This window comes from Seriola dumerili, unplaced genomic scaffold, assembly GCF_002260705.1.
Source record: "Seriola dumerili isolate Sdu_G_001 unplaced genomic scaffold, Sdu_1.0 BDQW01000002.1, whole genome shotgun sequence".
NCBI classification, from domain to species: Eukaryota; Metazoa; Chordata; class Actinopteri; order Carangiformes; family Carangidae; genus Seriola; species Seriola dumerili.
Window position 1 is genome coordinate 2,128,723 of NW_019174257.1, and position 27,072 is coordinate 2,155,794.

Sequence of the window (27,072 nt, forward strand, 5' to 3'; positions counted from 1 at the left end):
TAATGGCCCGTCCCCTCCTCCTCCTCCTCCCTACACTTCTCTATTCCTGCAGCTGCTGTTTTCAAAGGCTTTAATTGGCCAAAGTCACTCAAGGTAACAAGGGCCTCATGGGCCTGTGTCTGGACAACCTGATTACTGTGTGTGTGTGTGTGTGTGTGCTTGTGCTTGTGTGTGTGTGTGTGTGTGTATATACACCGGTTGGTTAAAGGTACCACCACAGGGCACGATGGATAACATATAATTGCTTGTCATGTTGACTTAAATATGCCAGCGCTTTGCTTTGACTAAAATCCAGTATCACTGCCAAAATTCTGGTGTAAAAACTGATCTTGGGTAAAATCCTAGTCAGAATGCACAAGATGAAATACACAGTTTGAATATCCAATGTGTTTATTTGGGGGGGGGGGGTGTGTCCTTGGATGACCAACGGTGGAAAGATAATGTTTTAAACCATAGTAATGTCAGCCGGTTTGCCCACTATTTTGTTCCAGGCTAAAATATTTGTACAAATACCAATTGTTTAGCAATGCTAGCAGTATCGTCGGTTGGCCTGTCCACCAGTTTGGCCCTAAATTACTTCAACAACTATTGGATGGGTTGCCATGAAATGTTGCCCAGGATGAGATCTGAGGATGAATCTGAATGACTTTGGTGACCCCCTGATTCTAGCACTAGCATTTTTGTGAAATGTCTCAACAACTATTGGATGGATCGTCACAAGCTGTATTGTGTGTAATGCTAACTAGCGAATGTTAGCATGCCAATATGCTAAACTGAGATGTTGAACGTGGTAAACATTATACCTGCTTCAGAGCAGCAATTTCGCATTGTCAGTGTGGGCTAGTGTGTATGTAGAGCCTTAGTCTTGTTCTTACTGAACCTCTCTCTCTCTCTCTCTCTCTCTCTCTCTCTCTCTCTCTCTCTCTCTCTCTCTCTCTCTCTCTCTCTCTCTCTCTCTCTCTCTCTCTCTCCATAAATAGCTCTGGGTCTATTTCTGTACCACAGATACTTGAGACAGAACAGACAAATGAGTGGTCCTGGATTGAATTGCAGGTATCCGTATGATAAAAGCTTATTTTCTTGTTTAAGTCAACTCATTAAAAGGTTGTGCTGTGAATAGCTCTCAGCTTTGAAGTTGCACAATATGGTCTGTTTTTTTCCTGCTGTCCACATCTCAGCTTTAACTCCCAGTGGCATACTGTTCTCAACAACATCTTCATCGTGTATCTGAAAGGCAGCTGGACCTGCATGTCTTATTGTGGGCAGATAATTAAATCAAAACCCATCTTGATGGACTGGAATAGTAATCTATGAGGGAGACAGAAAGCCACGTTTTGCAATCAAAGCACTCAGGGACAGACGGCAGCCTTGCATATGACAGCTTCTTACAAAGCACAATGTTAAATTCATCTACAGAGAGAAAGGCAGTGCAGCCGCCCGGATCTAGGACAGTCAGAGCCTTGAAGTGAGAGACTGGTCTGCAGCGAGAAAGTAATGCCATTTTCCAGGCAGCCGCTAGTAATCAGGTTACTGTACCCTCCTGCTCAATGCACAGAGGGGATCCTCCTCCTTTTACTGCCATCCCTCATCATTAGCAGCTGCAGGCCAAGCTGCAAGTAGCGACACAGCTATAGTGTAAGTAATGACTTGGGCTGGCTCTGCAAGAGGGGCTCACTGTCCTCTTTCTCCACAGTTTTTCTTAATGGGCAGGTAATGGGGAAAGAGGAAATTGGCCACTAGGGCCTAGAGAGGGCTTTTGTTCTGCCAGGATATGAGGAGTTATCAAAGGGGGAGAGAGAGTTAAAGTGGAGGCAGAGGGAGAGAGCCTGAGGGTGAGCTTTACCGCCCAGCCACCATTAAACTTTGTCCTTCATCCTTCAATCCGTCCATTGTGACCACCCCTATTATCTCTCAAAGTCACTCTCAGATGTGTATGCCTGATATCTAGAGGAAAGGGAGATATGGAGCAAATTTGTCATGCCATTTTGTGTTGGTTGTTTTTCAGTATGGTTTGGACTTAAACAGTCGGTAAAGTCTTGATCCACCAACAAGTTCTTGGATAAAGGCACTGAAAACCTATTTTCACAACTACTTCTTAGTGAGGACAATAAGGTCCTATTTTAACACAAGGTTGAACATTTTTGATTATTTTGCAAAAGAGATTGTCTTTGTTTGTTTCTCTGTGCTCTTGTTTTCGAAATGGGGGGAAATGTGATATCTGGCGTCTCTGGGCACCAATCAGGATTTAGCTTCATTTGAATCAGTATCTGATCTGATCTGATCAAACTACCCACACAGTCTTAATGATGCAGAGTAGCGCATTTCCTTTTGGTGTTGAATTGTTAATGAATAATACAATTTTTTTTCATTTTTCTATCATTGTTGCACATTTAGTAATAAATATTTAACGTTACAGAGAAACTTACTTAAGATTGAAACTATGTTTTCAGGGGTTTAGAGGTCAGAGAGCAATAGTGGTCATGTTAAATATTTAAAGACTCAAAACTGACTCAAAGCTTGAGGCAGGATGTGTTAACCATTTAATTGAAACAATCTTTCTCTAAACTTAACCAAAGTGCCTTCGTCACCTAAACCTGACTCAGACCGCAAGCCCCAGTCTTCAGTGTCAAAATTTTGTGCTTACATCAACCATCGACCCCAATCTACTCCTTAACTCTTGCGCATGGCACAAAAATGTTGCCAATGAACATAATCCAAGCAGGAATCAGTGTGAAACAAATTACTGGGAGGTCTATTTAAACGTGATTTCTGAGTGACAGGTTTGCAAATAATTGAGCAATAAAAATAATTAAAAGCATAGAAAACCTGCTGAAATTTGGATTCTCTGTTGTAAGTTACTGATCTTTCAGCATGCCCCCCCCCCTCACTCTTCTCCCTCATAGGTTAATTATAGCGAGATTTGAAGCAGCATTTCAGCAGCAGAGAGGATGAGGTACCCTTATAAGACTATGTCAGCTTCTTTTATTACCCTCCAGCTGGTGGCTCTGCTGCTGGTGGGGGAATTACAACCTTAAGTTCAGCACTGACAGAAACCCTGCAGCTCTTACTGAGCACTGATGAGGGAAATGGATGGGTTAGGGTCAAGTAATGGGACTTAGGGTCAAGCAGCTATGTTTATAATGGACGAGGTCAATTAGAGAGTGTGACGTTTTCTGATTGAAAATGTGTCCCTTTGATTAGACCAGCATGGGAGGGGTCCAATGTCAGGATGAACTGAATTTATTTATTGGTTTCTTTTGTCCCCTCAGGTAATGTCTGTCCACCCAGCTCTTCACTACTGACTCAGATAGATGAGTTTCCTTTGTTTGGTTTCTGAGTCACGATAGATGTAATCTGAGACTTACATTCAAAACCACAGAAGGAGGAAGACATTACAGAAAATGACAGTAACCTGGGTGAAAGGTAGTTTAATGTCAACCTGAATTCATTTCCTTTGTTAGCCAGTGTCTTCTCATAAATCAGAACGATGAGTTTCTTTCATTTTTGAATCCAAGTCAAGGGAAGACAAGAACAAGACTAATAGTCTACAGCCATGCTACCTGTGCCACTTATAGCATGTTGGAACATAGGGGCCAAAAAGTGAAGCCTCATTACTTTGATTTTACAAAGCAGAGAAGTAACTTTTCCCACTCTGAGCGGTCCCCTTTTAGACCGTCTTTAATCATTTCTGCAAGTCCTCCTAATTTAACAACAAAATACATCATTTGCACATGCAAACACAAACATGGTTAAAGTTACAGGACGATCATGTTCACGCCAGGAACAAACTTGGAAACAAGTGTTAAAGTCTGATGTTTTTCTGTCTGTCCTTTCTATGCACCCTGACCTCCTCCCACATGTACTTTATCGCTCTACAGCAACATTATCTAACTCCCTCCTTTATTTTGTCATTTGCTCAAACGACTGATGCCGTTGCTCTTCTTGGGAGGACATTCTCTGTTTCTGTGATGCAGTTATGCTCATTGTAAAGAAAACCAAACTGTTAGATAAACCACAGTTCTGTACATGATGATGGCACTAGAAGAAGTGAGGAAAAGTCATCTTCTGGGCACCATGGATGTCTCCACCAAATTTAATGGCGGTCCCTTTTGAAATTTGTCAAGTTAGGTCACTAAAAAACAAAAATGTGAATGTTCATAGTGAAACTAGGGGAAGGGTCAGAAGTAAGGAGACCTAATGCTTGGAGAATCATGAACGTGCAATGCAATGCAATCCAGTTGTTGAGATATTACAGTACATTTCCATCCCATAACTATGCCACTAAAAAGTATAACAAAGTTAACTTTAGGAAAAGTGTGGGCTTGTGAAGTTAGCAGACTACACAACTAAGTGGAGCATTACTGAGAATTAATATTTTAAGAATTCTTTCCTTGATAAAGAGTCCTAAAAACCATCAATCCTGATGTAAACAGTTGCTCAACACACAATAAAATACATGAAAACTATACACCTGCTCTGTGAGGTGCGCAGAGCTGCTGTGTTGTTCAAAATAAAACAAGCCAGCACTGCATATCATTAGTCTTAGATGACAGAGTGCACTGAGGAGCAAATTCACATGAGGAGTTGCTGAATTGCGGGTATTTCACAAGTTGGCCACTTCCTCCAGGAGCTCACAGATGGCTTATGTGTTTCTGGTCTGTAGCTACAGTCCAAAGAATGATTAAGGAGAGAACTGACTCACTGTTATTTCTTTCACAGCTGAAATAGACACACTGCTTCACTGACTGTTATGCCAGGCCTTGCTGCCAGGTCATTAGGGCTTCTGGGGAATGAACAATAAACTCAATATAACAACACTGTACTGTATAAGCTTATGCACTCAATAGACAATTTTCATTTAGTATTGCCATCATGCAGGGAAAGAAATAGACTTAATAGTTCATAGTAAGTTCATGGCAGTAAATTCTTTCTCCTTCCATTGCTTAAACTGGCAGCAGGTCTCAGTGCTGAGCATTAAGAGCTGATTGTCCTCTATCATTCCCAATCTCTCTCCACTTCATTGATGATTATTTTTTTCCGTACCTCGGTTGTCGTTGATGCAGTGTGCCATGTAGGGTGAACCTATTGTTGTCAGTTGGCTTCAAACATTTCGTTTAGGCTGGTGTCTCCTGTTTTTTTCTGCCAGAATTCCCTGAAATTCATAAAAAATCCTTAAAATTTTCATTAAACGAATCCCCATTTTTTATTTTAATTTGTAGTTGCCATTTGCCCAGCAATAGCCATTCAATGTACTTTCATTAGGTAATCACCTCTTGATGCAATCGTTTTTATTGGTAGCAGCAGAGTCTACCATTCCTGAACTGGATTCAGATTGTCAACATGAATGTGAGGGAGTCACAGGCAAACAATACAGCATGTAATCCAAGGCCATTAATATCAGCCTCAGTGTTTACCCGCTCTCTTTTTATAAGAGTCAACGCTGTATTAAGTTACTGCTAATGCAGATGGAACATTAGACTGGTGCTGCTTCATGTTAAGAGCATCACCTGGTGAAATACAGGGTGGCTTTTACTGTGAAGCAGTCACAGGAAACACAATGTATCTGCAATTGAGCTGCTGAGCGCAAATCTATCTTTGAACAAAAAAGTTAACAATAAATTTCTGCATTTTTTTTTGCAAAGGAATAATGGAACAAGAAGGAGCAGCCACATTGAGCTGTCGGGTGTTGAGTTGCAGGCGACAGTTTGCACACCTCAGCAAGGTAACCAGCTTTACTGCGCCCTGCTGTTGTGTGGAAAACTACTGGCACAGTGTGCAGCATGAAGTCAGATCACCGTTAGAATTACTTCTGAAATCTTTTTATTGCACTGACAACACACTGAAGTATTACACCACTCTTTCCATTAGCACAGTAACAACAGGTGATGCCAAATCAGTCAGCACTGAAATCTTTAGCATTGAAATTTTATCAAATCAAATTTGCACAGGGTTCAAGTAAAGGAGCACTTTGAATTGCTCATCCTTCAATTCTAGTTTTAATTTTAAATGGTATGTTTTCCTGATCCCCGTTTATATTCTGACACTTATTGTGGATGTTACAAATTACACTAAGAAGGCGTCTTTCGCCTTGACCATAACCATGAACATGCTGATGGCGTAATTCACACTACATGAAGCTACAGTGGTTTAGCTGCAGAATAAGGTCAGGCTGAAGAACATAAGAGTGAAGGGTCCGTGTGGCAGCAGAGCAGAGGATAAACAAGCTTTGTTTTGTAATACACAGATAGTAAACCTGTACAAGTAGCTGTGTCTCATGTTATACATCTGTTTAAGTCATGTCAACAAAGAAGAAGGATTCCTCAAGGACTGATCTGAGTTTAATCAAAGGGTTGCATTCCCCTCAAGATAATATGAAATGTTGTATGAGGCTGGAATTTGTTTGGCGGACAACACATGTCTTGTCTGGCATCTGCTGGAATAAAATATTCCTCTCATCGCATGCTCAACATTACAGCTCCATTGACAAGCTGTCATTCTCTCAGGTCTAAATTAATGAACTTGTCAATCAAAAAGGAGCAGCAGTCCATATTGGGAGTATTCTATACTGATTCTGATGCGTCATTTTCAGATGTTCAAAATCACCCCTGGTAGCAGGAAATAAAAGAATAGCAAGAAGGTGCTGGAGAGTTTCTGGAGCTGATGACAGAGTGACACAAGTAACACCTGCACACTATATTTGTAAAGTCAAGATTTTAAGTCTCCTATAGCTTTAATGATTTAACAGATGACAGCAGGGTTTACAAGGTTGATTTGTTTATGTGCCGACTATATGGTCATGGCCGCTCAAATGAAATCCTGTTCCCTGTCCTTGCAGCTGACACGACCATAAAGAACCATCAGTGGAGCTCTGGATGGACTTCACTTTAAAGCTTTACAATTCAATCTTGCTCCTCTGTCAGCAGACATGATGGATAATTTAAAGAATTCAAAAGGAAAAGAAAAAAAAAAATCAATCTTATCCTGCTAAGAAGAGTGAAAGTCAAAACAAAGCCTATTATTTGGTTCTGTGGTACCTGAAGGTGGAGTCGTCTCCAGAGGATATATACAGCTTTAAGGGGAAGAGAGGCAAGAAGAGCATGTTGAGACAACGGTAAACACAGCAGTGTGCATCTTACAGTCCTCTGAGAGGCTGCTAGAGAGTGTGAACACGGGCTTGTAAATGTGTGTTATGCGAGTGGTGCAATTAGTAACATAAGAGCAAACACAAGCACAGCGCTAAAGCCATATAGAGGCCTGAAATGTGGTTTATTTCTGAGATGTTATAATTATTAAACACTATAAAATACAGTTCAGTTCCTAGTGTTTGCCCTTTAAAAGAGCCAAAAATGTACATTTATTGACAGTTTAATTACTTTTAAATCCTATTATTTTCTTGATACATGCCCCACATGCACTATACCTCCAGCCAGACTGCTTAATCTGTGTATATGCTCTATGTACTGTAAGCAGCCCAAGTAACACAATATAAAAAATGTTAATATATGCAGTTATAATGAGAAATGGGAATGCATTATCCAGTCCTCAAAGTGTTCAACCGAGCACACTAGGAACCTCAGCAAAAATCCTTGTCTTTTTCTTTGCCAAATCGGATTCTATTTAATGAAATGTTCATCTGCCAAAACACATCTCACTTGACTACTCCAAGTGGGAGGAGCCCAAAGCTGTCAGTAATGAATACCGCGGGCCGCTTTTTACACCAATGCTGACACCCTCACCAGTTCACACTCATTTCAGTCAAGTGGATACAGTGTCCAGTGTGCACACATGTTAATGAGTCGAACATACATCCTCTGGTGCAGGTTGCCAGCTGCCAGCCCCAGAGTCGGGTCCTTGTGCAGCCTAAGTTGAAGTTGACATGCTTTTTACATGCTCTGTGATCCAGTTTAAATTTTTTATGAGCAGCAGCCTGTGTTTCATGTTCATGTTTCAACATGAGCCTACAGTATCCACAGGGATTACATACACATCGCTCGCATCCACGCTGAAGCTTTAGTATGAGTATCATGTTGTGGTCCGTCAGCCGGCTGTGTTTTTAATGAGAAGCACCCCATTTCTTTCAGTTCATGACTCTAGGTGGGAGTTTGCTTTGCACTGGATGAGTGATCCTCTTACAGTGTCCTCCTGACCTGCTGACCTTTGACCTACAGTAATATCTCAGCCAAAGACCAAAGGTGACTGTCCCTTTGAAAATTTAATCACTAGTTGCAGGTTTTGGAGCAATCAGAAGCGGTGTCATCTTTTGATTTCATAGTACATTTTATACAAGCGGACTTTAACTCATATCATGCATCTAGATCTGGACCATAAATAACAAATATTTCACCATTTGCTCTTTTGTTCTGGAGCTTTTGTTAGTAATCAGTTCTCTCAGTTGGAAAGGTGGCATGTCAGGTGGTGTTACATGGGCATTTTCTATGAACAAACCTATTGATTGGTGCAGTTCAGACATGAGCACAACACTGTCAATCAATGATGTTAGTGGAAATATATTATGTTGATAAGATTGCAGCTTTATTATGTCTTGTAAAACTCTCGTCTAAATTCATGATTTCAAAACTGTAATTAAAATGCACAAAACTGCATCGTCATTGCCTTATAACAACTTACAACAGTTTTATATCATTTATTATGTCCTGTATTAGTGTCTACATATTGAATCCTGCAATTTCTGCTTTTCATGTGCCAGAAGCTGCAGTGTTTAGAAGCCCTGCTGAAAGGTTAAATAATGTGAATTTTGTTGTCAAGTAACAATCATTTACGTCAGCTTGTTTATCCCTAGAAAATTCATGGATGTGCTGTGTTTAGTCCCAATGTCTGAAACAGAAGTTCAAAGGTGTGTGTGCGTGTGTGTGTGCGTGTGTGTGTGTGTGTGTGTGTGTATCACTCGTGACACTAGCTGACAGGCTTTTATGTCTCCACCAGATGCAAAGACATGATCCAGTTACATTGTGAATACATGAATCTTATTTGCCTGAGTTGCTCTCCATTCAGAACCCATACTGTATATCAGGCTCACAACTCTGCATTACTGGATTAAAATGTTAAATGCTACACATCATGTAATTGATGGAGAATAATCAATAGAGAGCGATAAATATTGATAAGTGATTGATGGAAACATTATTGTAGTCAAACAGCAATGGCATTTGAAGTCTTTATTTTGTACTTAGGGCAAATGGAAGAGGGTCTCACAATCGGAGAGTGATTCTATACATTCATTTGTCATTTTTTGAGCGGTAGCTCAGCATTCAATCAAACGGTCAGAATTTTTATTACAGAGCATGCTGCTGAATTTCTTGGCAAACTAAATTCTATTTGAACCAAGACATAAAAAAGGCAAAGTGATTAGAAATTTGATTGTTGGTTTGTGTTGTTTATGAAAAAAGATCAGTTGTTAATTATTGTGATTCATTTTTGATTGTGAAAAAGTCAAGTTCAAGTCGGCCATATGCCTTCTGACAATATCATAATTATATTAATTATAATATCAGCATGTAGAAAACCATGTATTATCACATTACATTTTTAAGTGTCAAATCTTCAGTGGTTCTGAGAAAATGCGAAACAGATTTAACTTAAATAGTACTTACAGAACAACAGACACTTGATATTCATAAACAATTGTATCATTTTCTTTTATGCTGATTTTACTCTTGTTCCGAAACCAATAAAGTTCCTCACATGTGGTTTTAAAATCCCAAGTTCTGCTAATAAGTGATCCCATCTGTCTCCAAAACTAACACTGACAACAAACAATGAGACAGCAAACTGTGGCTACAGTTGCTGCTACAAAGATAACATGCAGAGAGGAGGAGACGGTTTCCCATAGCCAGCACACCAGTTGTAGACCGCGGTACTCACAACTCTCCTGCTACTAAAGCTAACATCACACTAACAGCATAACTTGGCAGACTAGAAAGTAAGCCATGGGCAAGTAATTTAACAACACTGAACACACAAATGTGACACCAGCGCCTGCTTGCTAACTAACCAGTTGGGGTTAGGTATCACAGACATGAGCAAACAAGACAAAACAATACTGACCTATTGGCTCTGTGAAACATGGCAAAGACATAACACTGACAAAAAGGTATTTTAATATGGAAGAACATTTTATTTTTATACAGTGGTCTAATAATCCCTCATTTCCTTTTCTGAAATAATCCCTTTGACGATTACTTAATACTTTGGTTCTAATAAAAGCATGAATAGTTATGAGGTTTTCAACACCAGACAACAGTGTGTGGTGAGATTTGAGAGCGGTGACAGTAGCTGTCCAGATGTTTTTGTGCACCAGACTCATAATGAACTGCACAGCACACTGCACTAATATCAGCTCTGCTGGGAAAGACTCACACCTTTTTACACATAACTGCTTTTAAAAAGGTAAGAACTGTACTTATCTGCTGCACAAGTGAATATGCAGATTAGCTGATTGCTTCTTCTAGTTGTTTTTTTCATTATTATTTTTTAAATATTTTAAATATTTGTAACCATGTGAAATATCAATTAAGTAGTTTGAGAAGTTACTAATTATATTAATCATTAATCATTTTGTGCAATGTTGCAGTATATGAACACGATTGTACTCAAACTGGCAACATCAGCGTGCTCAAGCTCAGGGCCACCTCTTTATGCTGCAGCCTTACATCAGCTGCTGTAACACAGCTGTTTCCTTTAACAACTTCTTTGTAAGAGATGAAAACATTTGCAGGCCAGCACTGTCTTCTATTTATTCTTCCTTATATTCTTAAAATGCCCCAACTTTCTGGGTCGAAACTGCATCTGCAGTGTCTCCAGGTATTTCAGATTGTGATGGTTGGGCAGAAACAGTATTTATACCAGTCAAGTGTTGGCATTTAAGATCCGTATCATGCTGGAAATGAACTTAAAAGTATATTATATGATTATAAATATAACAACAACAACAAAACTAATGCTGTGTAAACTGTGTGTTTTATTATTTTCTTTCATTGGTCCAAAATGACTAAATGACTAAATGATAAGTCAATTTCTAATATGTTTTTTAAAATTATTTATCTGTTTTTTTTTTTTTTTTTAAATCTTGAATTTCTTCAGACATGCAGGTTCATTAATGTGGATGAACTTGAAACTCTAACATGGTTGGATATTTGGATTTTTAGTTATTAACTCTCTCAGAGGGAAAGTTAATTGTTGATTTTTCAGGTATAGCATCTTGATGACAGCTGTCCATAGTCTCAGCCATAACATACACGTATATTTGTGTATGTTAATGGAAGAATATTAAGGAAATCAATAGAAATTTTCAGGTGAAATACTAATGCTTTTTGTCACATACAATATTTGCATGCTTCTTTTCATGTAACTTAACTAAACTGTCAGTTTAATCAATGATGAAAATAATAGTTTGTGTCGCAGCTCTAGATGTATGCATAACTACCCCTCTAATCAAAAGCTGACCATGGAGCCCTCTCCCAGGTTGTCAGTGTGAAAACAGTGCAGCTGCAGCCAGTGGTGTGTTCAGCTACAGCGACCAGTAGCTCAGCAAAGTGATTCTTACTGGTGTGCTCTCAGAGGTAGGTTTGTGGGGATTTTGGGACATAATAGTCTGACACACACTAGACGGCCTGATGCCTTTGCACTGATTTCTATTTAGACCATATTTGCTCAGCTGTCCTGGGGAGCAGCAGCCTGTAAACCCTCAGAGACAGTTTTTCGCCATCTATCCCCATTATAAGGCATTACGGTCCTCTGCCTTCCCAGGAGTGTCACTTCATTTTTGTGAAAGCTCTGTCATGGCAGATCCTCTCCGCAATGAAATATATTCAATTGTGCCATGCTGAAATTAGATTCAAAGTGGAATAATTATTTTCCTGTACATAAATCTAATAATGCACAGTTAGATCTCCTGTGTTTGATGAAACTGCAGTTAATTAAAGCTTGAGTAACCAGTGCTGGAGAAAGACTGTTGATATCTGAACTCAACAACAAAACAAATACACCCCTCCCTTCAGTGCTCCTTCAGAAGCTCTGCCTTCCAAATTCATGGACGCATATTTCCAAAGCACCAACACAGTGGTGCAATCCAGAGCATCTTATATGCTGTGGAAGTGGATACTCTTTTGTCATAGCTGAAGCAAAACAAGGCTTATAATATAAAATGGCATCAAACAAATGACATGCACATAATCAACAGCCCCACAAATACAGCAGAGAAAAGTAGTTGTATAGATTGTTTTTACGAAACTACAGTGACAGAACAGAATTGGTTTGTAGCCATGCTAACAAGGAAGGTAACATTACCTGGCAGAGCATTTCAAATTATGCATCCAACCAAATAAATCCACTGTTGGCAATCTTTTGCACGTTGCAAACTGTGGCTACAGTTGCTGCTACAAAGACAACAGGCAGAGAGGAGGAGATGGTTTCCCATAGCCAGCACACACCAGCTGTAGACAGCGGTACTCACAACTCTCCTGCTACTATAGCTAACATCACACTAACAGCATAACTTGGCAGACTAGAAAGTAAGCCATGGGTAAGTGATTTAACAACACTGAAAACACAAATTGTGACACCAGCATCTGCTTGGTAACTAACCAGTTGGGGTGAGGTATCTGTTGCTGATTGGGTGGAATACTGTGTCGCTTGGTGAGAGGCACTTTGTTTATTTCCCATTTACAGAGCCAGGGCTGTGTAGGAATGCATGAGGAGGTATTAACTGAATTTGATTTAAAAAAAAGTGTTAGATTACAATCACTTACTCTACCTTTAAGTCTTGGTTAATAAATCAGGGAATGCATTCAAGATAAACATTATAGGGTGTACCATAAAAAGAAAAGGTTTTTTGCTATAGATAATATTTTACTATATCTATTCAGCAAGGACACAACAGCTTCTTTTGGTTTTATATCTGGTCCTGTGGGGTCTATTAAGTGATGGTAAACATCCTGCTGACATTCACAGCAGACCAAGGTTGAATAGTATTTCAAACATAATCTCTGGTGTTTAAGATGCTGCAGGGGATACCAGAAAGTTATCCCCTGAGAACAATTCAGATGGTGTTAGGTATCAATCACAAAAAACACCAAAGATACAACTTGCCAGAAGTCACACCTCATCTGAGTCTAATAAGTCAATACTGAATTTACCGTCAGTTGTAAAAATGCTGAAATAACTGTTGTGATTTATGGTATAAAGACTTTAACCCTTCAATCATTAATCAAATAAGTTACCTGAATGAATTCATTTAATCATGGCTAACAAGTGAGTTAATAGTACACCTTTACTTACAAAATGTAAGTAAAGGTGATAATTATGGCAAACAATAGTTAGCGTGCCTCTCTTGTCTTCTGCTCTGTCATGTGGTGCTACAAGGCCAACCTCACTTCTGTGACACCTGAGTAAGCTTAAGCAAATTCGTATTTGCATTGGGTCTGATTCACAGCAGAAGCCTGATGGGCCAAATGCTGCAGGTGCAGAAATGCAGCCTGAGGGTGGCTTTCAGCAAATCGCCTAAAACCTCTTTTGTTGACCGAGGGACTTAAATCGTGACCAAAGCTTAAATCCATTCAGACTTGTCTGTCACAGTACTATGGGAGGCATTCCTGACAGGCAAACACTTTTACACAGATCACCAGCTAAGCACTGCTGTCCAAGCAATCAGTGGGTGAAAATCTGTGAAAATGGAATAAGCTGATTAACTTTAAAGTGGCCAAAGAGTGGAAAACAAAGAGGAAGTTGAGGTGATTAGAGAGCTTTTGGTCAAATTTTCACATCATGGAGTTACTGTATAATTTCTGGACTGATCTTTGAATTAAAGTGGCAAAAATATAAAATTTTGAGTAAATGCAGTTTGAGTTCCCACAACATCAAATATGGTGTCACAGAATTCATTACTTGATGGTTCTCAATTTACAGATTTGGTTATATAATGTTAAATAATAAAATAAACAAATTTGTCTAAAACAGTCTTACTGCTTAGCCGCTAGCTCCAGCTACATGTTCACTGTACACAGGAGAATGGTGTCAATCTTTCGGCACAATAGCAAATAAGCGTTTTTCCCAAAATGTTGAAATATTCCTTTAACTCAGTGCAAAAATGAAGTAAAGCTGTTGTTTCCAGAAAACAAGCCTAACAAAAACAATTTCCCAACTTTGAAACTTTATCTCTAGAACCATGATAAATATATTTCAATGCTGCATTAGATGTTATTATATGCACACAAGAAACAATTAAAAACAGAGGACTTTGCTGCAGCTTCCGATGCCTTTAATTAGTTCAGTGGCCTGAATTGCACTTTTGTTACGGAGGAAATAAGGTAACTAAGGAATCAAATACTGATTAGAGATGAGAAATAAATCCACCATGCTGCATTTCAGGGTTATAATTATGTGCCCATCTGAATACTTGCAATTATACAATTTAATTTTGCCACAAGCACAAAAGAACATTGCCTCACAAACCAAAAAGTACCCTGAATCTGAATGTGCCTTTAAACAGTTGAGCGTTAGATCATGTCTTGTGCTCAGGCATGTTTATTAGGCTAACAATGACTTCATGTCACATTTTTTAAGTCTTTATAAACCACTCTGGGAAGATGAGTGGATAATAAATGTATCCTCAGGAGACAAGACTTGGCCTAGAGGGTAGTTATTTGTGCTGGAATGTAAATTTTCCTGAGCTGCAGGCTCTAATTCTGGACATGATTTGTATTAGCCATCATCGACAAAAAAAATCTCTCGTCTTTGACATGACACTGCTGCAAAGACTCTTACAGTACAGGCCAATAGTTTGGGATAGTGATGTATGAGCAGCTGCAAGCACAGTAAATTCTTCAAATTACTTTTCAAGACCATATCACGTAGCAGTTTTCAGTGACATATTATGTGTAGCTGCCACTATTCCCCATTCATTATAAGAAGCAATCCCCATAAAGCGTATGAAAGCCAATAAACAGTGGCAGAAAATGTCATACTGATAGAAACCCTCCTCATGAGCTGGCTCAGCTGAAATGGCAGCAATAAAATTGAAGACCCATGGCAACATTTATAGGTATTAGCCTAGCTTATTCGGAGTATTAGCACTATTGGATGACAGTTATTGGCTTTAATATCTGGAGTGTTAAGGATCCTATAATACACAAAGCGTGTGTGTGTGTGTGTGTGTGTGTGTGTGTGTGTGTGTGTGTGTGTGTGTGTGTCTCCATAACTCTCTTTTCCTGTCAAAGTTACCACATGAATGTGTTGGTGTGATAACAATGGCCTATAATTTTGTACTAATGCAGTGCCATTTTTGTGCCTGTTTGTGACTGTAAACAAACCTGCCTGCATCAAAGTGAAAAAGAACGGCACAGCTGAGGTTGTAGTTCAGGAGATCTTGAGGTACACTGCCATTTTGGTACTTGATTTGGCATGAAATTGCACTGACATTTGTGCCTGCTCATTGAATGACCATTACTACAGCTCTTAACCAGTGGTTTCTGACATTTTCAGCTACAGAGTGCTTAAAGTACCCCCCGCCACCTATGTGTTTACAAGTTGTGACCAGTCCACCCAGAGACTTTTATTCCCCTTGTTTGGTCAGATTAATTTTTAACAGGCCTGGAATGCCTAAAATTATCCAGTAATTCACATGAGAAAAGACAAAGATTGGAGGAGAGTGTAGCAGGAATGTGTTTCTATTCTCCTAGTTAATCATCTCACATTCACAAGCTCTGAAATTGAACTTGCAACCGCTTGTGGTGGTCACATCCACACTTCTGCTTTTAACAAACAGTGATAGAAACACAACCACGTCTAAGACAACACAGATAACGCTCCTTTATTATTTAATTCTTATATCTATTGAATGAAAGAACGTTAGTCCAAATGTCATCCTTATCAAGTAGAGAGGGACACTGTACTCCTTGGTGTAATTAATATATGTATGAAATAATAACTGGGGCATTTGACTGTGTTGTGAAAAGATACATTATTGAAGCTCCTCCATCTCATCCTCCCTGCTAATACAGGACCTCATCATCCTTATCCAGTGTGTTTTCCACTTTGCTCTCCACCACGGATTTTTGCAACTCTGACCATCCAAATTGCAAAGATTCGTCGCACCCCAAATGCGCTGGTGATCACACCCAGTTTCAGGCATTTGGAGGCTGGAGTGCGACTTCAATGCAGCACCGCCAGCTGATCACTGACTGAGGACCAGAAGGCAGAGTGAAGCCCTTCTTGGCAGCCTGAACTTTGGCCTCTATTGAGGGGCTTATTAAGAGGAGTTTATTTAGACAAGCTCAGTGAGTTAGTGTCAGGACGCTGCACCGATCCACTCACTATTCTCCACTGTATAGAGTCTCACTGTAGCGAGGAGTGCGCCACATATTTTCCTCTCATGTCCATAGAGTATGTGCTCATCCCTGACTATGATCAACTTACCATCTGCAGAGAGGCATCCCAGCTATTGTTTGCGGCTTCTCTCTGAAGCCAATAGCGAATCATGTGAGAGGTGAGAGGTGAGAGGCTAGAGGTCTGCAGCCACCACTGTATTATTACAGCCAGCTGATGCTGTAGCATGTGGCAAACATGGCAGCAGATTGTGCTCCTGGTTCTGACCATTCTTTGCAATAGATGGGGAGATTGGTGTTGTTCCTTTATTCAGCACCATACCTGAATATGAATACTGTGTGTGAAATGACATAAACAAATATGTATTGAAACAGTTTTTTTTTTCAGATGTGACTGAAAATTTTTGCCATGCTTTATATATGTAGCCATTTTCCCTTCTGGCTCAGAAATGGATCTTGTCGAGAAGCTTCCTCTCTGCTGTATAATTCAGGACTTAAATGTCACCCTTTTAACACGATGAAACGGATCAGCAGAAAGGTGCCCTGATTTTGAGCAGTAGGTATTCCCTCATGAAATCCATCTTTTACAGGACTACTGTGTAGTGTATCTTTTATTAAATAAGAGCTTTAGACTCTATTTCAATGACAAAAAAAACTCAATTCACTGATAGAACTTCCCTTATAAAGGGCTTAATTGTCTAATTTATACAATAAAAACAATTGTTAAATCCTGGGTGTTTGCCAAAAGCTCTGTACCTACTGTATATAAATGATACTAGGGTACTCCAACCTCATTAAAAACAGTCACTAGAGATTCAACATGACTGACAGTCTGAGCAGGAGGGGAAAGGGAACAATATTTACTGGGGAGAAATGCTTATATGTTGCCTTCAGTGGTCACTATAGTAAACCACAGTACAGGAAAAGGCACCTGTATTCACCATTTCATACCAAAAGTGGGCAGGGTTGCAGTACAACCCCCTCCCTCTCTTGATATGTAAACATCCAAAAAGGATGATCCCATGTGCAACGGCCTGTTTTGACAGGAACCCTTGAGTTCAGATATCTAACAGCTACAGTACTGCGGCCATGTCCTGACAGTATTTCATCACCTGAAGAAGTTTGGTAACAAACTTCATTTCCTTGTGTAGAAGCAATGATGCGTGAAATTCAGTATAGATTATTTCATTGTCCTGTGAATGCCACAGAGGATGGTATAATAGAGCAGCGCTGCATTAAAAATGTAATTTTACTGATCATTAGTCTGAGCCACCGTGCCTGTGTTGTCTGAGATGCATTACCTGTTAAGGTTATTAATGCTGTTTCAGTCTCTCTTTCAATTTAAATGGGGAGACAGACACATCCATAAGAAAAAACATGACTAAATTAAACATAACATAACATCTCCATTAAGCTTTTAGTTTCTAGTTATCTTTAGTTTAGTAAGGTTATATAACCTTTCTCAATTGGTCCCATGCTGGAAACACAGGACTGAGCACAGTCTTTGATGCCAGACCCTTGCTAAATCAGGTCATGAGCAGAGTTGTAACCTGGGTCAGATCACATTAGACTTCACTTTACAATCTTGCAAAGACAAGGCAGGAAAAAAACCCACCACAAAAATTGAAAAAAAAAAAAATGTTCTGTGTTTTGAAGTCTGTCTACAGAGAATCAGGTTGGCCTGAGCTAAGTTCACCAATACTAGTGCCAAATGCCAGAACGCTTTTAAATCTGCTTGCAAATAGATAAGGCGAGCCCTGCACGACAGCACATGTTAAAAAATATTATTTGAACATTTTTAACATCTGAGTTCAAGGATTCATCATTATCTCTAACTGGGTGTAGATGGGGAGTTTAAAAAGAGCAACTAAGACAGGAAGAGGAAAGTAATAGTCTGTCAATCAGATGATGTGTTGAGTCAGGCTCAAGTCATGGTGCCTCCTTCACCCAACAACTAATTAAAGTTTCTCTCAGGACATTGCTTTAGCATGAAAGCAAAACTGCAGAATTTTTTACTTTTTTTCTTGAAAGATCATTTTCAAGTGATAATACTTTTCCCCAAAATAGATACAACTTACTGCATCTGGAACAAACGCAGACACGGAAAAAACAACAGACACGTCTTTACCTCTGAATCCTCTGTTTTTTCCATTGCAATGAAATTCATCGATTTTTAGTCCTACCTCTGAGAATACCTGTGTATAAAACCAACTTTCCAGTAATAGTATCAGTTTGGAGAGATGACCATGGCTGGGAGATTGTATTTATATTGAATTTCTGAGCATTGAGATAAACAGCAACATTTAGGTCCTATGCAACCAACAGCGCCTAAGAAATTGATTAAAATGTTTGTATAATGCTGCAATCAAACTCATCTGCTGTGGATAATTTGTTTCTCTGATTTTATCTTTCGTCAGGGAAATAAACAATTTAATAAATATGTTAAGTAATTTTATTCAGCTAAGACACTGAAATCAGATGTTCTTCAACAAAAAAAATATTCATTCACATTTCTGTCTTAAATTATGTTGATTATTTCCCCCTTTGGAAGCCTGAACAATGAAATGAAAGCTTCCATTCTTCCTACTTTCAACACCTAATTATCTTATTGTGAATGTTTCAAACAGCTGTGCTGGTGAGGAAAACAAAGTTGTACAAAAAATAAAGGGTGTCAAGTTTCTCAATAGCTATTCACTATGCAATGTGCTGCCAAACATACAGTATCTGTAATAATAACGAGAAAAATTAGAGCCAGTTTAGCAAAAGTTGACCCAAACCAACACGGCAGGCTGGCCAAAACTGTAGCCAACACACACACACACACACACACACACACACACACACTGACTGCGTGCCTGGTGGAAGATATCCTCGACTCTGTTGGCTCCCAAAATACCTGCACATATGGCACAGAAGGAACATTCAGCCCTCTTCAAACTGCATCATCTGCCATTCAGATAAAAAAAAAAAAAAAACTAAAAACAATGTTTAGGCTTGTTTAGGGCTTTTCTGAATCATCTCTGGCCTTGTGAATGCTACTTTGCTCCTGGCAGCAGTTTAGCCAAGGATGTTGTTCATTTATACAGAGTGAGTCTACACTAGGGAGTGGGCACAGGCAGCTTTTGGGACTTTATTAGGAAGATTAGGCTTTCAAGGGAATTCCCTCTCAAAGCCAGGCACATGTATTTTGTGACATGATCGGTTGAGGGAATCAGTGGAAGAAATGCCTGACTCATTTTTCTGGCAAGTGGAAATGTGAAAGGCCCTAATAAGATCCAGCTAGAGGGCTTCCAGTGTGCTTCATGTTCTGTCTCAACAGGCAGGTTCACAGTCTAGTCAGAGGTTTTCACTCTCTTTCTCATCTCTCTATGGTCAGAAAATTTAATTGCAGAAGGACAAGATTTTTTTTTTTTTTACAGATGAAATGTGTAGTCTCCTGTGACAGAGGGAATTCTGCGACATCTGTGTGCCTTAAAATGATTAATAGCGTACTATATAATCTTTCTCCTGGCTATGGGTAAATTGCGAAGTGAACGAATGTCACAAAGAAAGCCGGTAGTTTCTGCAGTAAATAAAGTCGAGGTGAAGAGGATGACAATAGGCTGGAAAAATTGATCTGACCTCTTATGTAATCAATTTTTACTGTTATGTAACGTGGCTTTGGCAATTATCGGACAAGCTCGACACACTTTTCTTCCAAGAAGGGTCTGTGGGTGGTAAATGGAGGATAGGACAGTTTATGCTCCGAGGGTAAGTCTTGGTATAGTGAAGGTCATACTAAAATCTTAGTCTATAAGTTTACATTGATTATATCACTACTGTTGAGTAAAACACCGTAACAATCAACTGTTTAGGAAAATGACAAGTATTACAGCAGCTTCACTGAGTCAAAACGTGTCATTTATTTCTCATCATTTTATTTTTTATTTAGCAGCAGTTCACAAACAGCTTCCTTTCTGTGACTGTCAGGAAGAGAAGCACAGTGACTAATGCTGATGTCCCATATAGATCCAAAACGACTTTATAAAGAGAGTGATGACAAAAATAGAAGTTTTATTTTAACATATCATTACCCACATATTGTATGTGACAATCAAATATTTCAGGAAATTACACTTAAGGAATTGAACCTACAGATTAATTGTATTTTTGTAGAGAACTGTTTGGTGCAAGTTACTTGGACTAAAGCCCAAAGTGTAGCTGTAATCTTTTTTTAACATTATTATTATTATTTTTTGGGCATTTTGCCATTAGACAAGTTACAGTAGGGATACAGACAGGAAATGGTAAGAAAAAATAGAGAGAGAAGGGTATAACATGGAAAGGTCACCTGCCAGAATCAAACCAGAGACCTTGTGATCACATCATATGGTACCTCAGGCCAAATGCCCAACCAAATAAAAAAAAGAGCAATTGTTCTATGCCCACAGGAAGTGATGATTATAAAAACCTAAATAGTAACAGATGAATGCTCAATTCAGAGAAATCTGCCCTCTCATCACTTTGGTAGAAATCCTCACAGATCAGCCAGGTTTGAAAACGCAAGTAATTAACTAATAATTAATCTATTCATTATTTTCCTCATCAACTGTTTGTGAAAATTGTGAAAAGGGCCTGTAAGGTCATGACTTCGAATGTCTTAATTTGTCTGACCAACAGATATATATAACCAAAAGATATACACAGTGCTATCATATGAGACGAAGAAAACCAGACAACATTCACTTTTGAGAAGCTGGGACCTGCACTAACTCTAACTCACTAACTCTAACTATTGAAGCTCCAGAGTTGCAAACATCCAGTATTGCCTATTGCAAACTTTACAATCACCACCAACCACAATACATTACAAGCTAGTAGACATGCGCCTTCATCTGCCATATCCATACAATCCTGTACAGTAATACAGTAAATTATAGGGTCTGTGTAATGAGCTCTGTACAATATTCTGTCATCACACTGTGGACAAGTACGTCTGTGGACGACCATGTTCATCATTGTCAACCCTCTACATTGTGTAGTGACCCTCTTTTCATTGCCATAGTCTTGTGGAAATGTCTTCAGTCGATGTTTTGTTGTTAGACAGACCCACACACTTTAGTATTTCCATCATCATAAGGTAAAGTCTGTTCTGTAAGATGCCCTGGACAGGGGCAAAAAGCACTAAGTTGTCCAACTGTCCTGACACAAGTCATTGTTGATTTCACTGTTGTAGGGGAAAGACTCTAGGGCTGCAGATAAGACTGTTGCCATGGTCCTGAAGGAGATACCAAGTAAGGCGTCATCTGAAGGGAAGCCCCTCCTCACAGTGACTACCAAGGTGGGCAGAACCATTTCAGAAACCTCCCCGCCCTCCCTCCCTGCCTCCAAGTGGAACGTCCTCCTGTGCTGGTTATACTGAAACAACAGAAAAGCTTTGAGTGTCCTATAACTGACCTCCACTGTCTACTAACTCATTACTTAAACCTTATAACTGTTGTATCTAACAAAGAAGCAACAATTATTTCATTTCCAGCTGCTCTATGGGGTATAAACCCTTCTCTAGCATCACTACATTTATACAAACAGTGAATAATGATCTTGTGATCTGTAGAAGCAGCCTCAAATTGCTGCAATTATCCATGTTACTTTTTTTTCTCCAAATTAGCCTCTGAAAGATTTGTAGTGTTTTTCCACTTAACATTTATTTTTATGTTTGTGGTGGTAATTAACCAGAGGGTTGACACAAATTTCCTCTCCCATTTCTAATCAGATCAGAAAAAACTCTCTCATGAACTTTTTACACCTCATAAGCAGCTAATCCTCAGCACAGTGTATGAATGCATTTCCAGAATGCTATGCCACACAACATGGCATTGAGCTATTGACTGAGCCCTCTGTGTACAAAAAAGTGCAGCAAATGATAATGTGCCCGCTTTTCACCTCTCTTTTGCTTGTTAAGTGTAATAGCTGGATGGAGTTGGTGCTCCAGATGCCATTATGAGTTTTCTTGTTCTGTTCTTGATTGCTTCTGCGTGTGTGTGTGTGTGTGTGTGTGTGTGTGTGTGTGCGCGTGCGTGCGTCCTCTTATATCTGTCTGTGCTTTAATACCCTGTAGCATGCTTTACATGTTTGATTTTTATAATAAAATGCCTGGTTTGATAAGCAGTCATACAAGATATTGCTCCCACTCAAGTGGAAGAGATTTAATAATGGCTCAGCAGCAACTTTGCTGACACAGGAAGATGCTTTGCACAAAGTTACGACTTATATTTTTGAAAAACACATAGCCTAATTTATCTTCTTCTAATGTGTAAATCATGATCCGTCGTCATTTAAATTACTGTGTATCAATGCAATGAAGAATAACTTCCCTCTACAACAGCTTAAGTAATCCTGGTGCATCTATTGAAGAGACATAATAGATAAAATCCCCGTAAGATGTGGCAGTGCCACAGAAATCAATATTAATGAGACAAAAGGTCAATAATTTCCTCTTTATAACATTTTACCACTTGCAAGCATCAATAGAGAGACGGCATCGACTGAGAGCACAAACACGTATGTCCAGTTTACTGCTCTTCTGTCAGATTTTTCAGCATATCAGGGTTTGAACCGTTTTGCAGTTCAATAAGTTTTTTCCATCGAGTGTCAGAAGAACCTTCTGGCTCAGAGGAATTAGAGTAATGAGTTTCATGTTTCCGTTATCAAACAACAGTTCATTCGAAATAAACACACATGGACCTGCTCACACACCAATAGCTGCCAAGTCAAGATTTTATCTACATCGTATTAGCTACATAATGTACTGAATAACAGATATTGTGCAATAACAACACCACCAAGCATATCACACTGTTTTATGAGGCATACTACCATGACTACTTTCATAAACAAAATTTATCAAATTACTATCATCATGGGTCTCATACCCAACTACATTTATTCATATTGCAATTTTCACTAATTGTCTATCAAATGACAATAGCTACAACAGCCAATTACATGTAAGCAGAACCAACCCCCAAGCCAACTGTACAGTTCTAGTGTAATTTAACAGGACAAACATATCAGACTTGAGCCAACATGATAAAGGAAATATATGAACTAATGTATGAAATTATCATTGTGACATTCATCATTATCAGAGTAAATCTGTTCATTTATCTTGGTCACACCGCCCGGCCCTAACCATGTGGTAGCGACTATTTTTGAATCCAGTGTTTTTTTTCTTGTAGATTATGTACTACTAGATATTACAACAGAACAGCACAGCCCATTTAAAAACATTGTTTCTCCAAAATTCAGCCTTCAGCCCTGTTTTATGACTGAGGACGATGATGATGCATATTTGACATTGTTTAAATAGCTTTCAAAAGGGTTTTATTAGCCGAAGAGGCTGTAGAATTACATTAATTCTGAAAACTCAACCTGAAAACGTGACAGTAAACTGCTGCCGTCAGTCAAGTCACATCTACAGTAAGTACTTGCAGCATCGCTGTCAAGTAACTGCTCAGAACTGCAGTGCAGAACAACTCAGCAACAAACTGAGCATGCCACCAAAAATAAAGACTTTATTCAGACCTGCTTGTTGTATGCACCACACCAAATCTCTACTATGCAAGCACACACAGAAGACTAAGCAGCTGTTGCAAGTCAGCATTGTTTTAGTAAGAGCAGTTGGTTAATATTTAATTCCTGAACTGAGTAAAGCAAGCATCAGGAAAAAAAAACAGATTAGGTTGCTGTTTTTCTTTCTTATGTAAAGAACTTAATTTTAGTCTCTCGATTTTCACGACTGTAAGTCATGACTCACTTGACTGTTTTGCACGTTAGTTGGCTCAGGACCATTTTCAGGAAAATAAACTCAAATTTGAAATAACTGCAGTGTCAAACCGACCACTTGATGTTGTTTCCACGTGGCCAGACACAACTTATGATTGGAATACTCTCCAGTGGCCGAGGCTGCAGTCCGAGGGGCACCACGTCCCAGTTTGATGTCACTTAGCAAGTGACAGAGGCTAAGTGACAGGCTGTGGCTCCTCATGCCACATGTCAAGTCAAGTCAAGTCTATTTGTAAAGTGCAATATCACATACAGTGTCTCAATGGGCTTCACAGAGTCAGGGGTCTCAGCCAAGCCCAGGCTCTCTGAGATGATAAGGAAAACTTCCAAGGAAGCAAAAAATGGAAGCAGCATGAAACACAATGTCATAAACATCTATTTATGTCTCCATAGCAACACCAAGGTGAAAACCCACAATTAGTATTTAATAGTTCTCCCCATTCTTTAGTGCCATCGAGGAGGACTCCTACTGGTAAGATCAAATAGTTTGTGAATGTGGCCTTTAATTTGCAACCACAGATATCCTAAATTCCAAAGAGTAAAGGAGCTGCAAAGTGTGAAACAAAACTGTACAAAACCAAACCACACTTTACCGGGAACTTAAGGATATTGCATCACTGCATGTGAAATTGATTTGCTGCTTAAAGGATGAGGCTGGTGAAATTCTATATTTTTCTTAATGCCAACAAATCCCATGAGACCAAAACCAACAATGAACTGACTAACAGTATTAACTGTATAGCCAAAGCCTGATTTACCGTAGCTCTAAGCCATAGATGTCAGTTGTTGTCCAACCACTATTGAGAACGTGTGAATGAGCTGATGACATGTTCCTTCATTACAATAAACATGGGTTCTGTAGTTTATTTTGAGTCAATACAACATCGTTCTGGTGTCATACATTATAAAAGTACTAAATGTGTATTACTCTGCAGCTGAAAATAGTCTCCTGCAAATGCAGTTAACTCTTGTTTGAGTAGGTTTTATTAAAAACTACAGCACCCAGCTTTTTTGGAAATTAATGTTGCTTTTTTAAAAATTAAAGTAAATATTTGTGACCCGTTTTTTAAGGTTTATGTCTTCAGTAGGAATAAAGGGGCTTGGGCTGAGCACCGCACACAGGGCAGGCAAATTGGAAAGTACTGAGAGATGGACAACTGTTTTGTTGGTTTTGGGGATAGTTGAATATAAGATCATAACAGCAGTCATATCCTTTAAAAAGTAAAATACACAAGAGAACTACTTTTTCACAATTTCATCTCCAACTTTGCAGCCTAAGGACAAATGTAAAGCCACTATGATGACTCATAAAATACCCGACTAACTGAACAACTGAACTCCAGTATGGAGTATCGTGGGAGTGCATGGAACAGCTCATTGCCACCCACTATAACATCTTCATCACAACTGTAATGAGTAAACAACCTGATACATTACAGAGAAGCTTCACAAAGATTTATAATAATCAAGAAAAATAAAAACACCATTGCTGAAGAGTTAGGTGTGATATAATCCCTGATCACAACACACTCATGTGAAGTTCAGTTCTGTAAGACCTTGGCTATAATCATTTTGTAATCATCCCTCACACACCCTCCAGGTTTTATCTAACTACTGGTGTAAATTCTCTGCTGCGATATTTTGTAGCCATGTTTCCCTTTATGTAGTGTTTTCCATCCTCTCCACCTCCTCCTGTCCTCACCTCAACCTCCCCGCCTTCAAGGCTCTGACAAGTTTAACTGGTACACAGTTCCCTTGACAGCAACATCTGAGAGATCTCCTGGAGTCATGCCCAAGCGGCACAATTAGCTGAAGTTTTCCATTACATAATTTTCTAGATTACTCCTTAAAGCACTTGTAAACAAAATGCTTTGCATAGGAGAGGAGCAGAAAGGTATAACGAGAGAGGAGCAAAGCAGGAAAAAAGGGCTGCAAGGGACAATTGTAACATACTTGTAGTGAGCAGAGTGGGCAAATAGCTCAGAAAGCTGCTCTCTTGAGTGAACCTATAATTGGCGTTTGCATGCTACCTGCTACCAAAGAGCCTGACGCATCTCCCCAGATGAATACGGTGGATCCACTGTCCCCATTTTCTGGATGATTGGAAGAGGAAAATGCAGAGGTATCATCGTTTCATAACCATTATTTAAAATTGGCACCCAAGGCAATCACAGGGAGTGCAATGAAGAACATCAACAACGATCATTTAGTGTTCGCTGCAGATAGCACAGTGTTCCCTATCAGCAGTGACGCACAGACACAACCTTGATCCTCACAGTCATGACTGGCGTATGTGCTCAAAACTGACAGTGAAATGTGAGCTTTAAAGTAGCTTTAAAGCAGCTGAAACAAACACATCAGACTGACAGTGAAATTATTGGATGTGACTGACATAGATTATAAGTCACTTTTCCTGAAAGAGTCAACAGCAACAATACCAGCTCTGTGAGGCTGTACTTTGGCACAGCAGCAATTGATGCTAAATGCTTATATCATGATGCTAACATTATCATAATGACAATGCTAACATGCTAATGTTTAACAAGTATCTTATTTTACATTTTGCCATGCAAACATCTGTTAATTAGCACAAACTTAAAGTGAGGCTGAGGCTATCATTAGGGAAGTTTTAGGGAAGGGAGTTTTGCAGGTACTATGTACAGGTTGAATTTTTTTGCAGACCAATAGCCAGTGCTTATTAACTGACCATTAACTGACAAGATTACACCGTACTTTTTGTCTGTAACCTATTAAAAATACCAATACACAGGGGTTAAAGTGGACTGGAAGGATCCAGAGTGTCTAAACAGAGAGCGAGACAGACAAGCACAGACAGAGGCAGGAGAGAAGCCGCTCCTGTCAGATCATATCACAAGACGATTGTGCTTTTATCTTCATTGTTGCAGAA

At 39.2% G+C, this 27,072-nt stretch overlaps 1 protein-coding gene across 1 annotated transcript in view; it reads left to right on the forward strand.

Annotated features, from left to right (window-relative positions):
- pex5l (peroxisomal biogenesis factor 5 like) overlaps window positions 1-27,072 on the forward strand; it is an 87,332-nt gene that overhangs the window by 20,077 nt on the left and 40,183 nt on the right. The window contains exon 2 of the mRNA XM_022754076.1: window positions 21,556-21,660. Within this exon, the coding sequence (XP_022609797.1) occupies window positions 21,556-21,660 (105 nt within the window). The remainder of the gene's footprint in view (window positions 1-21,555; window positions 21,661-27,072) is intronic.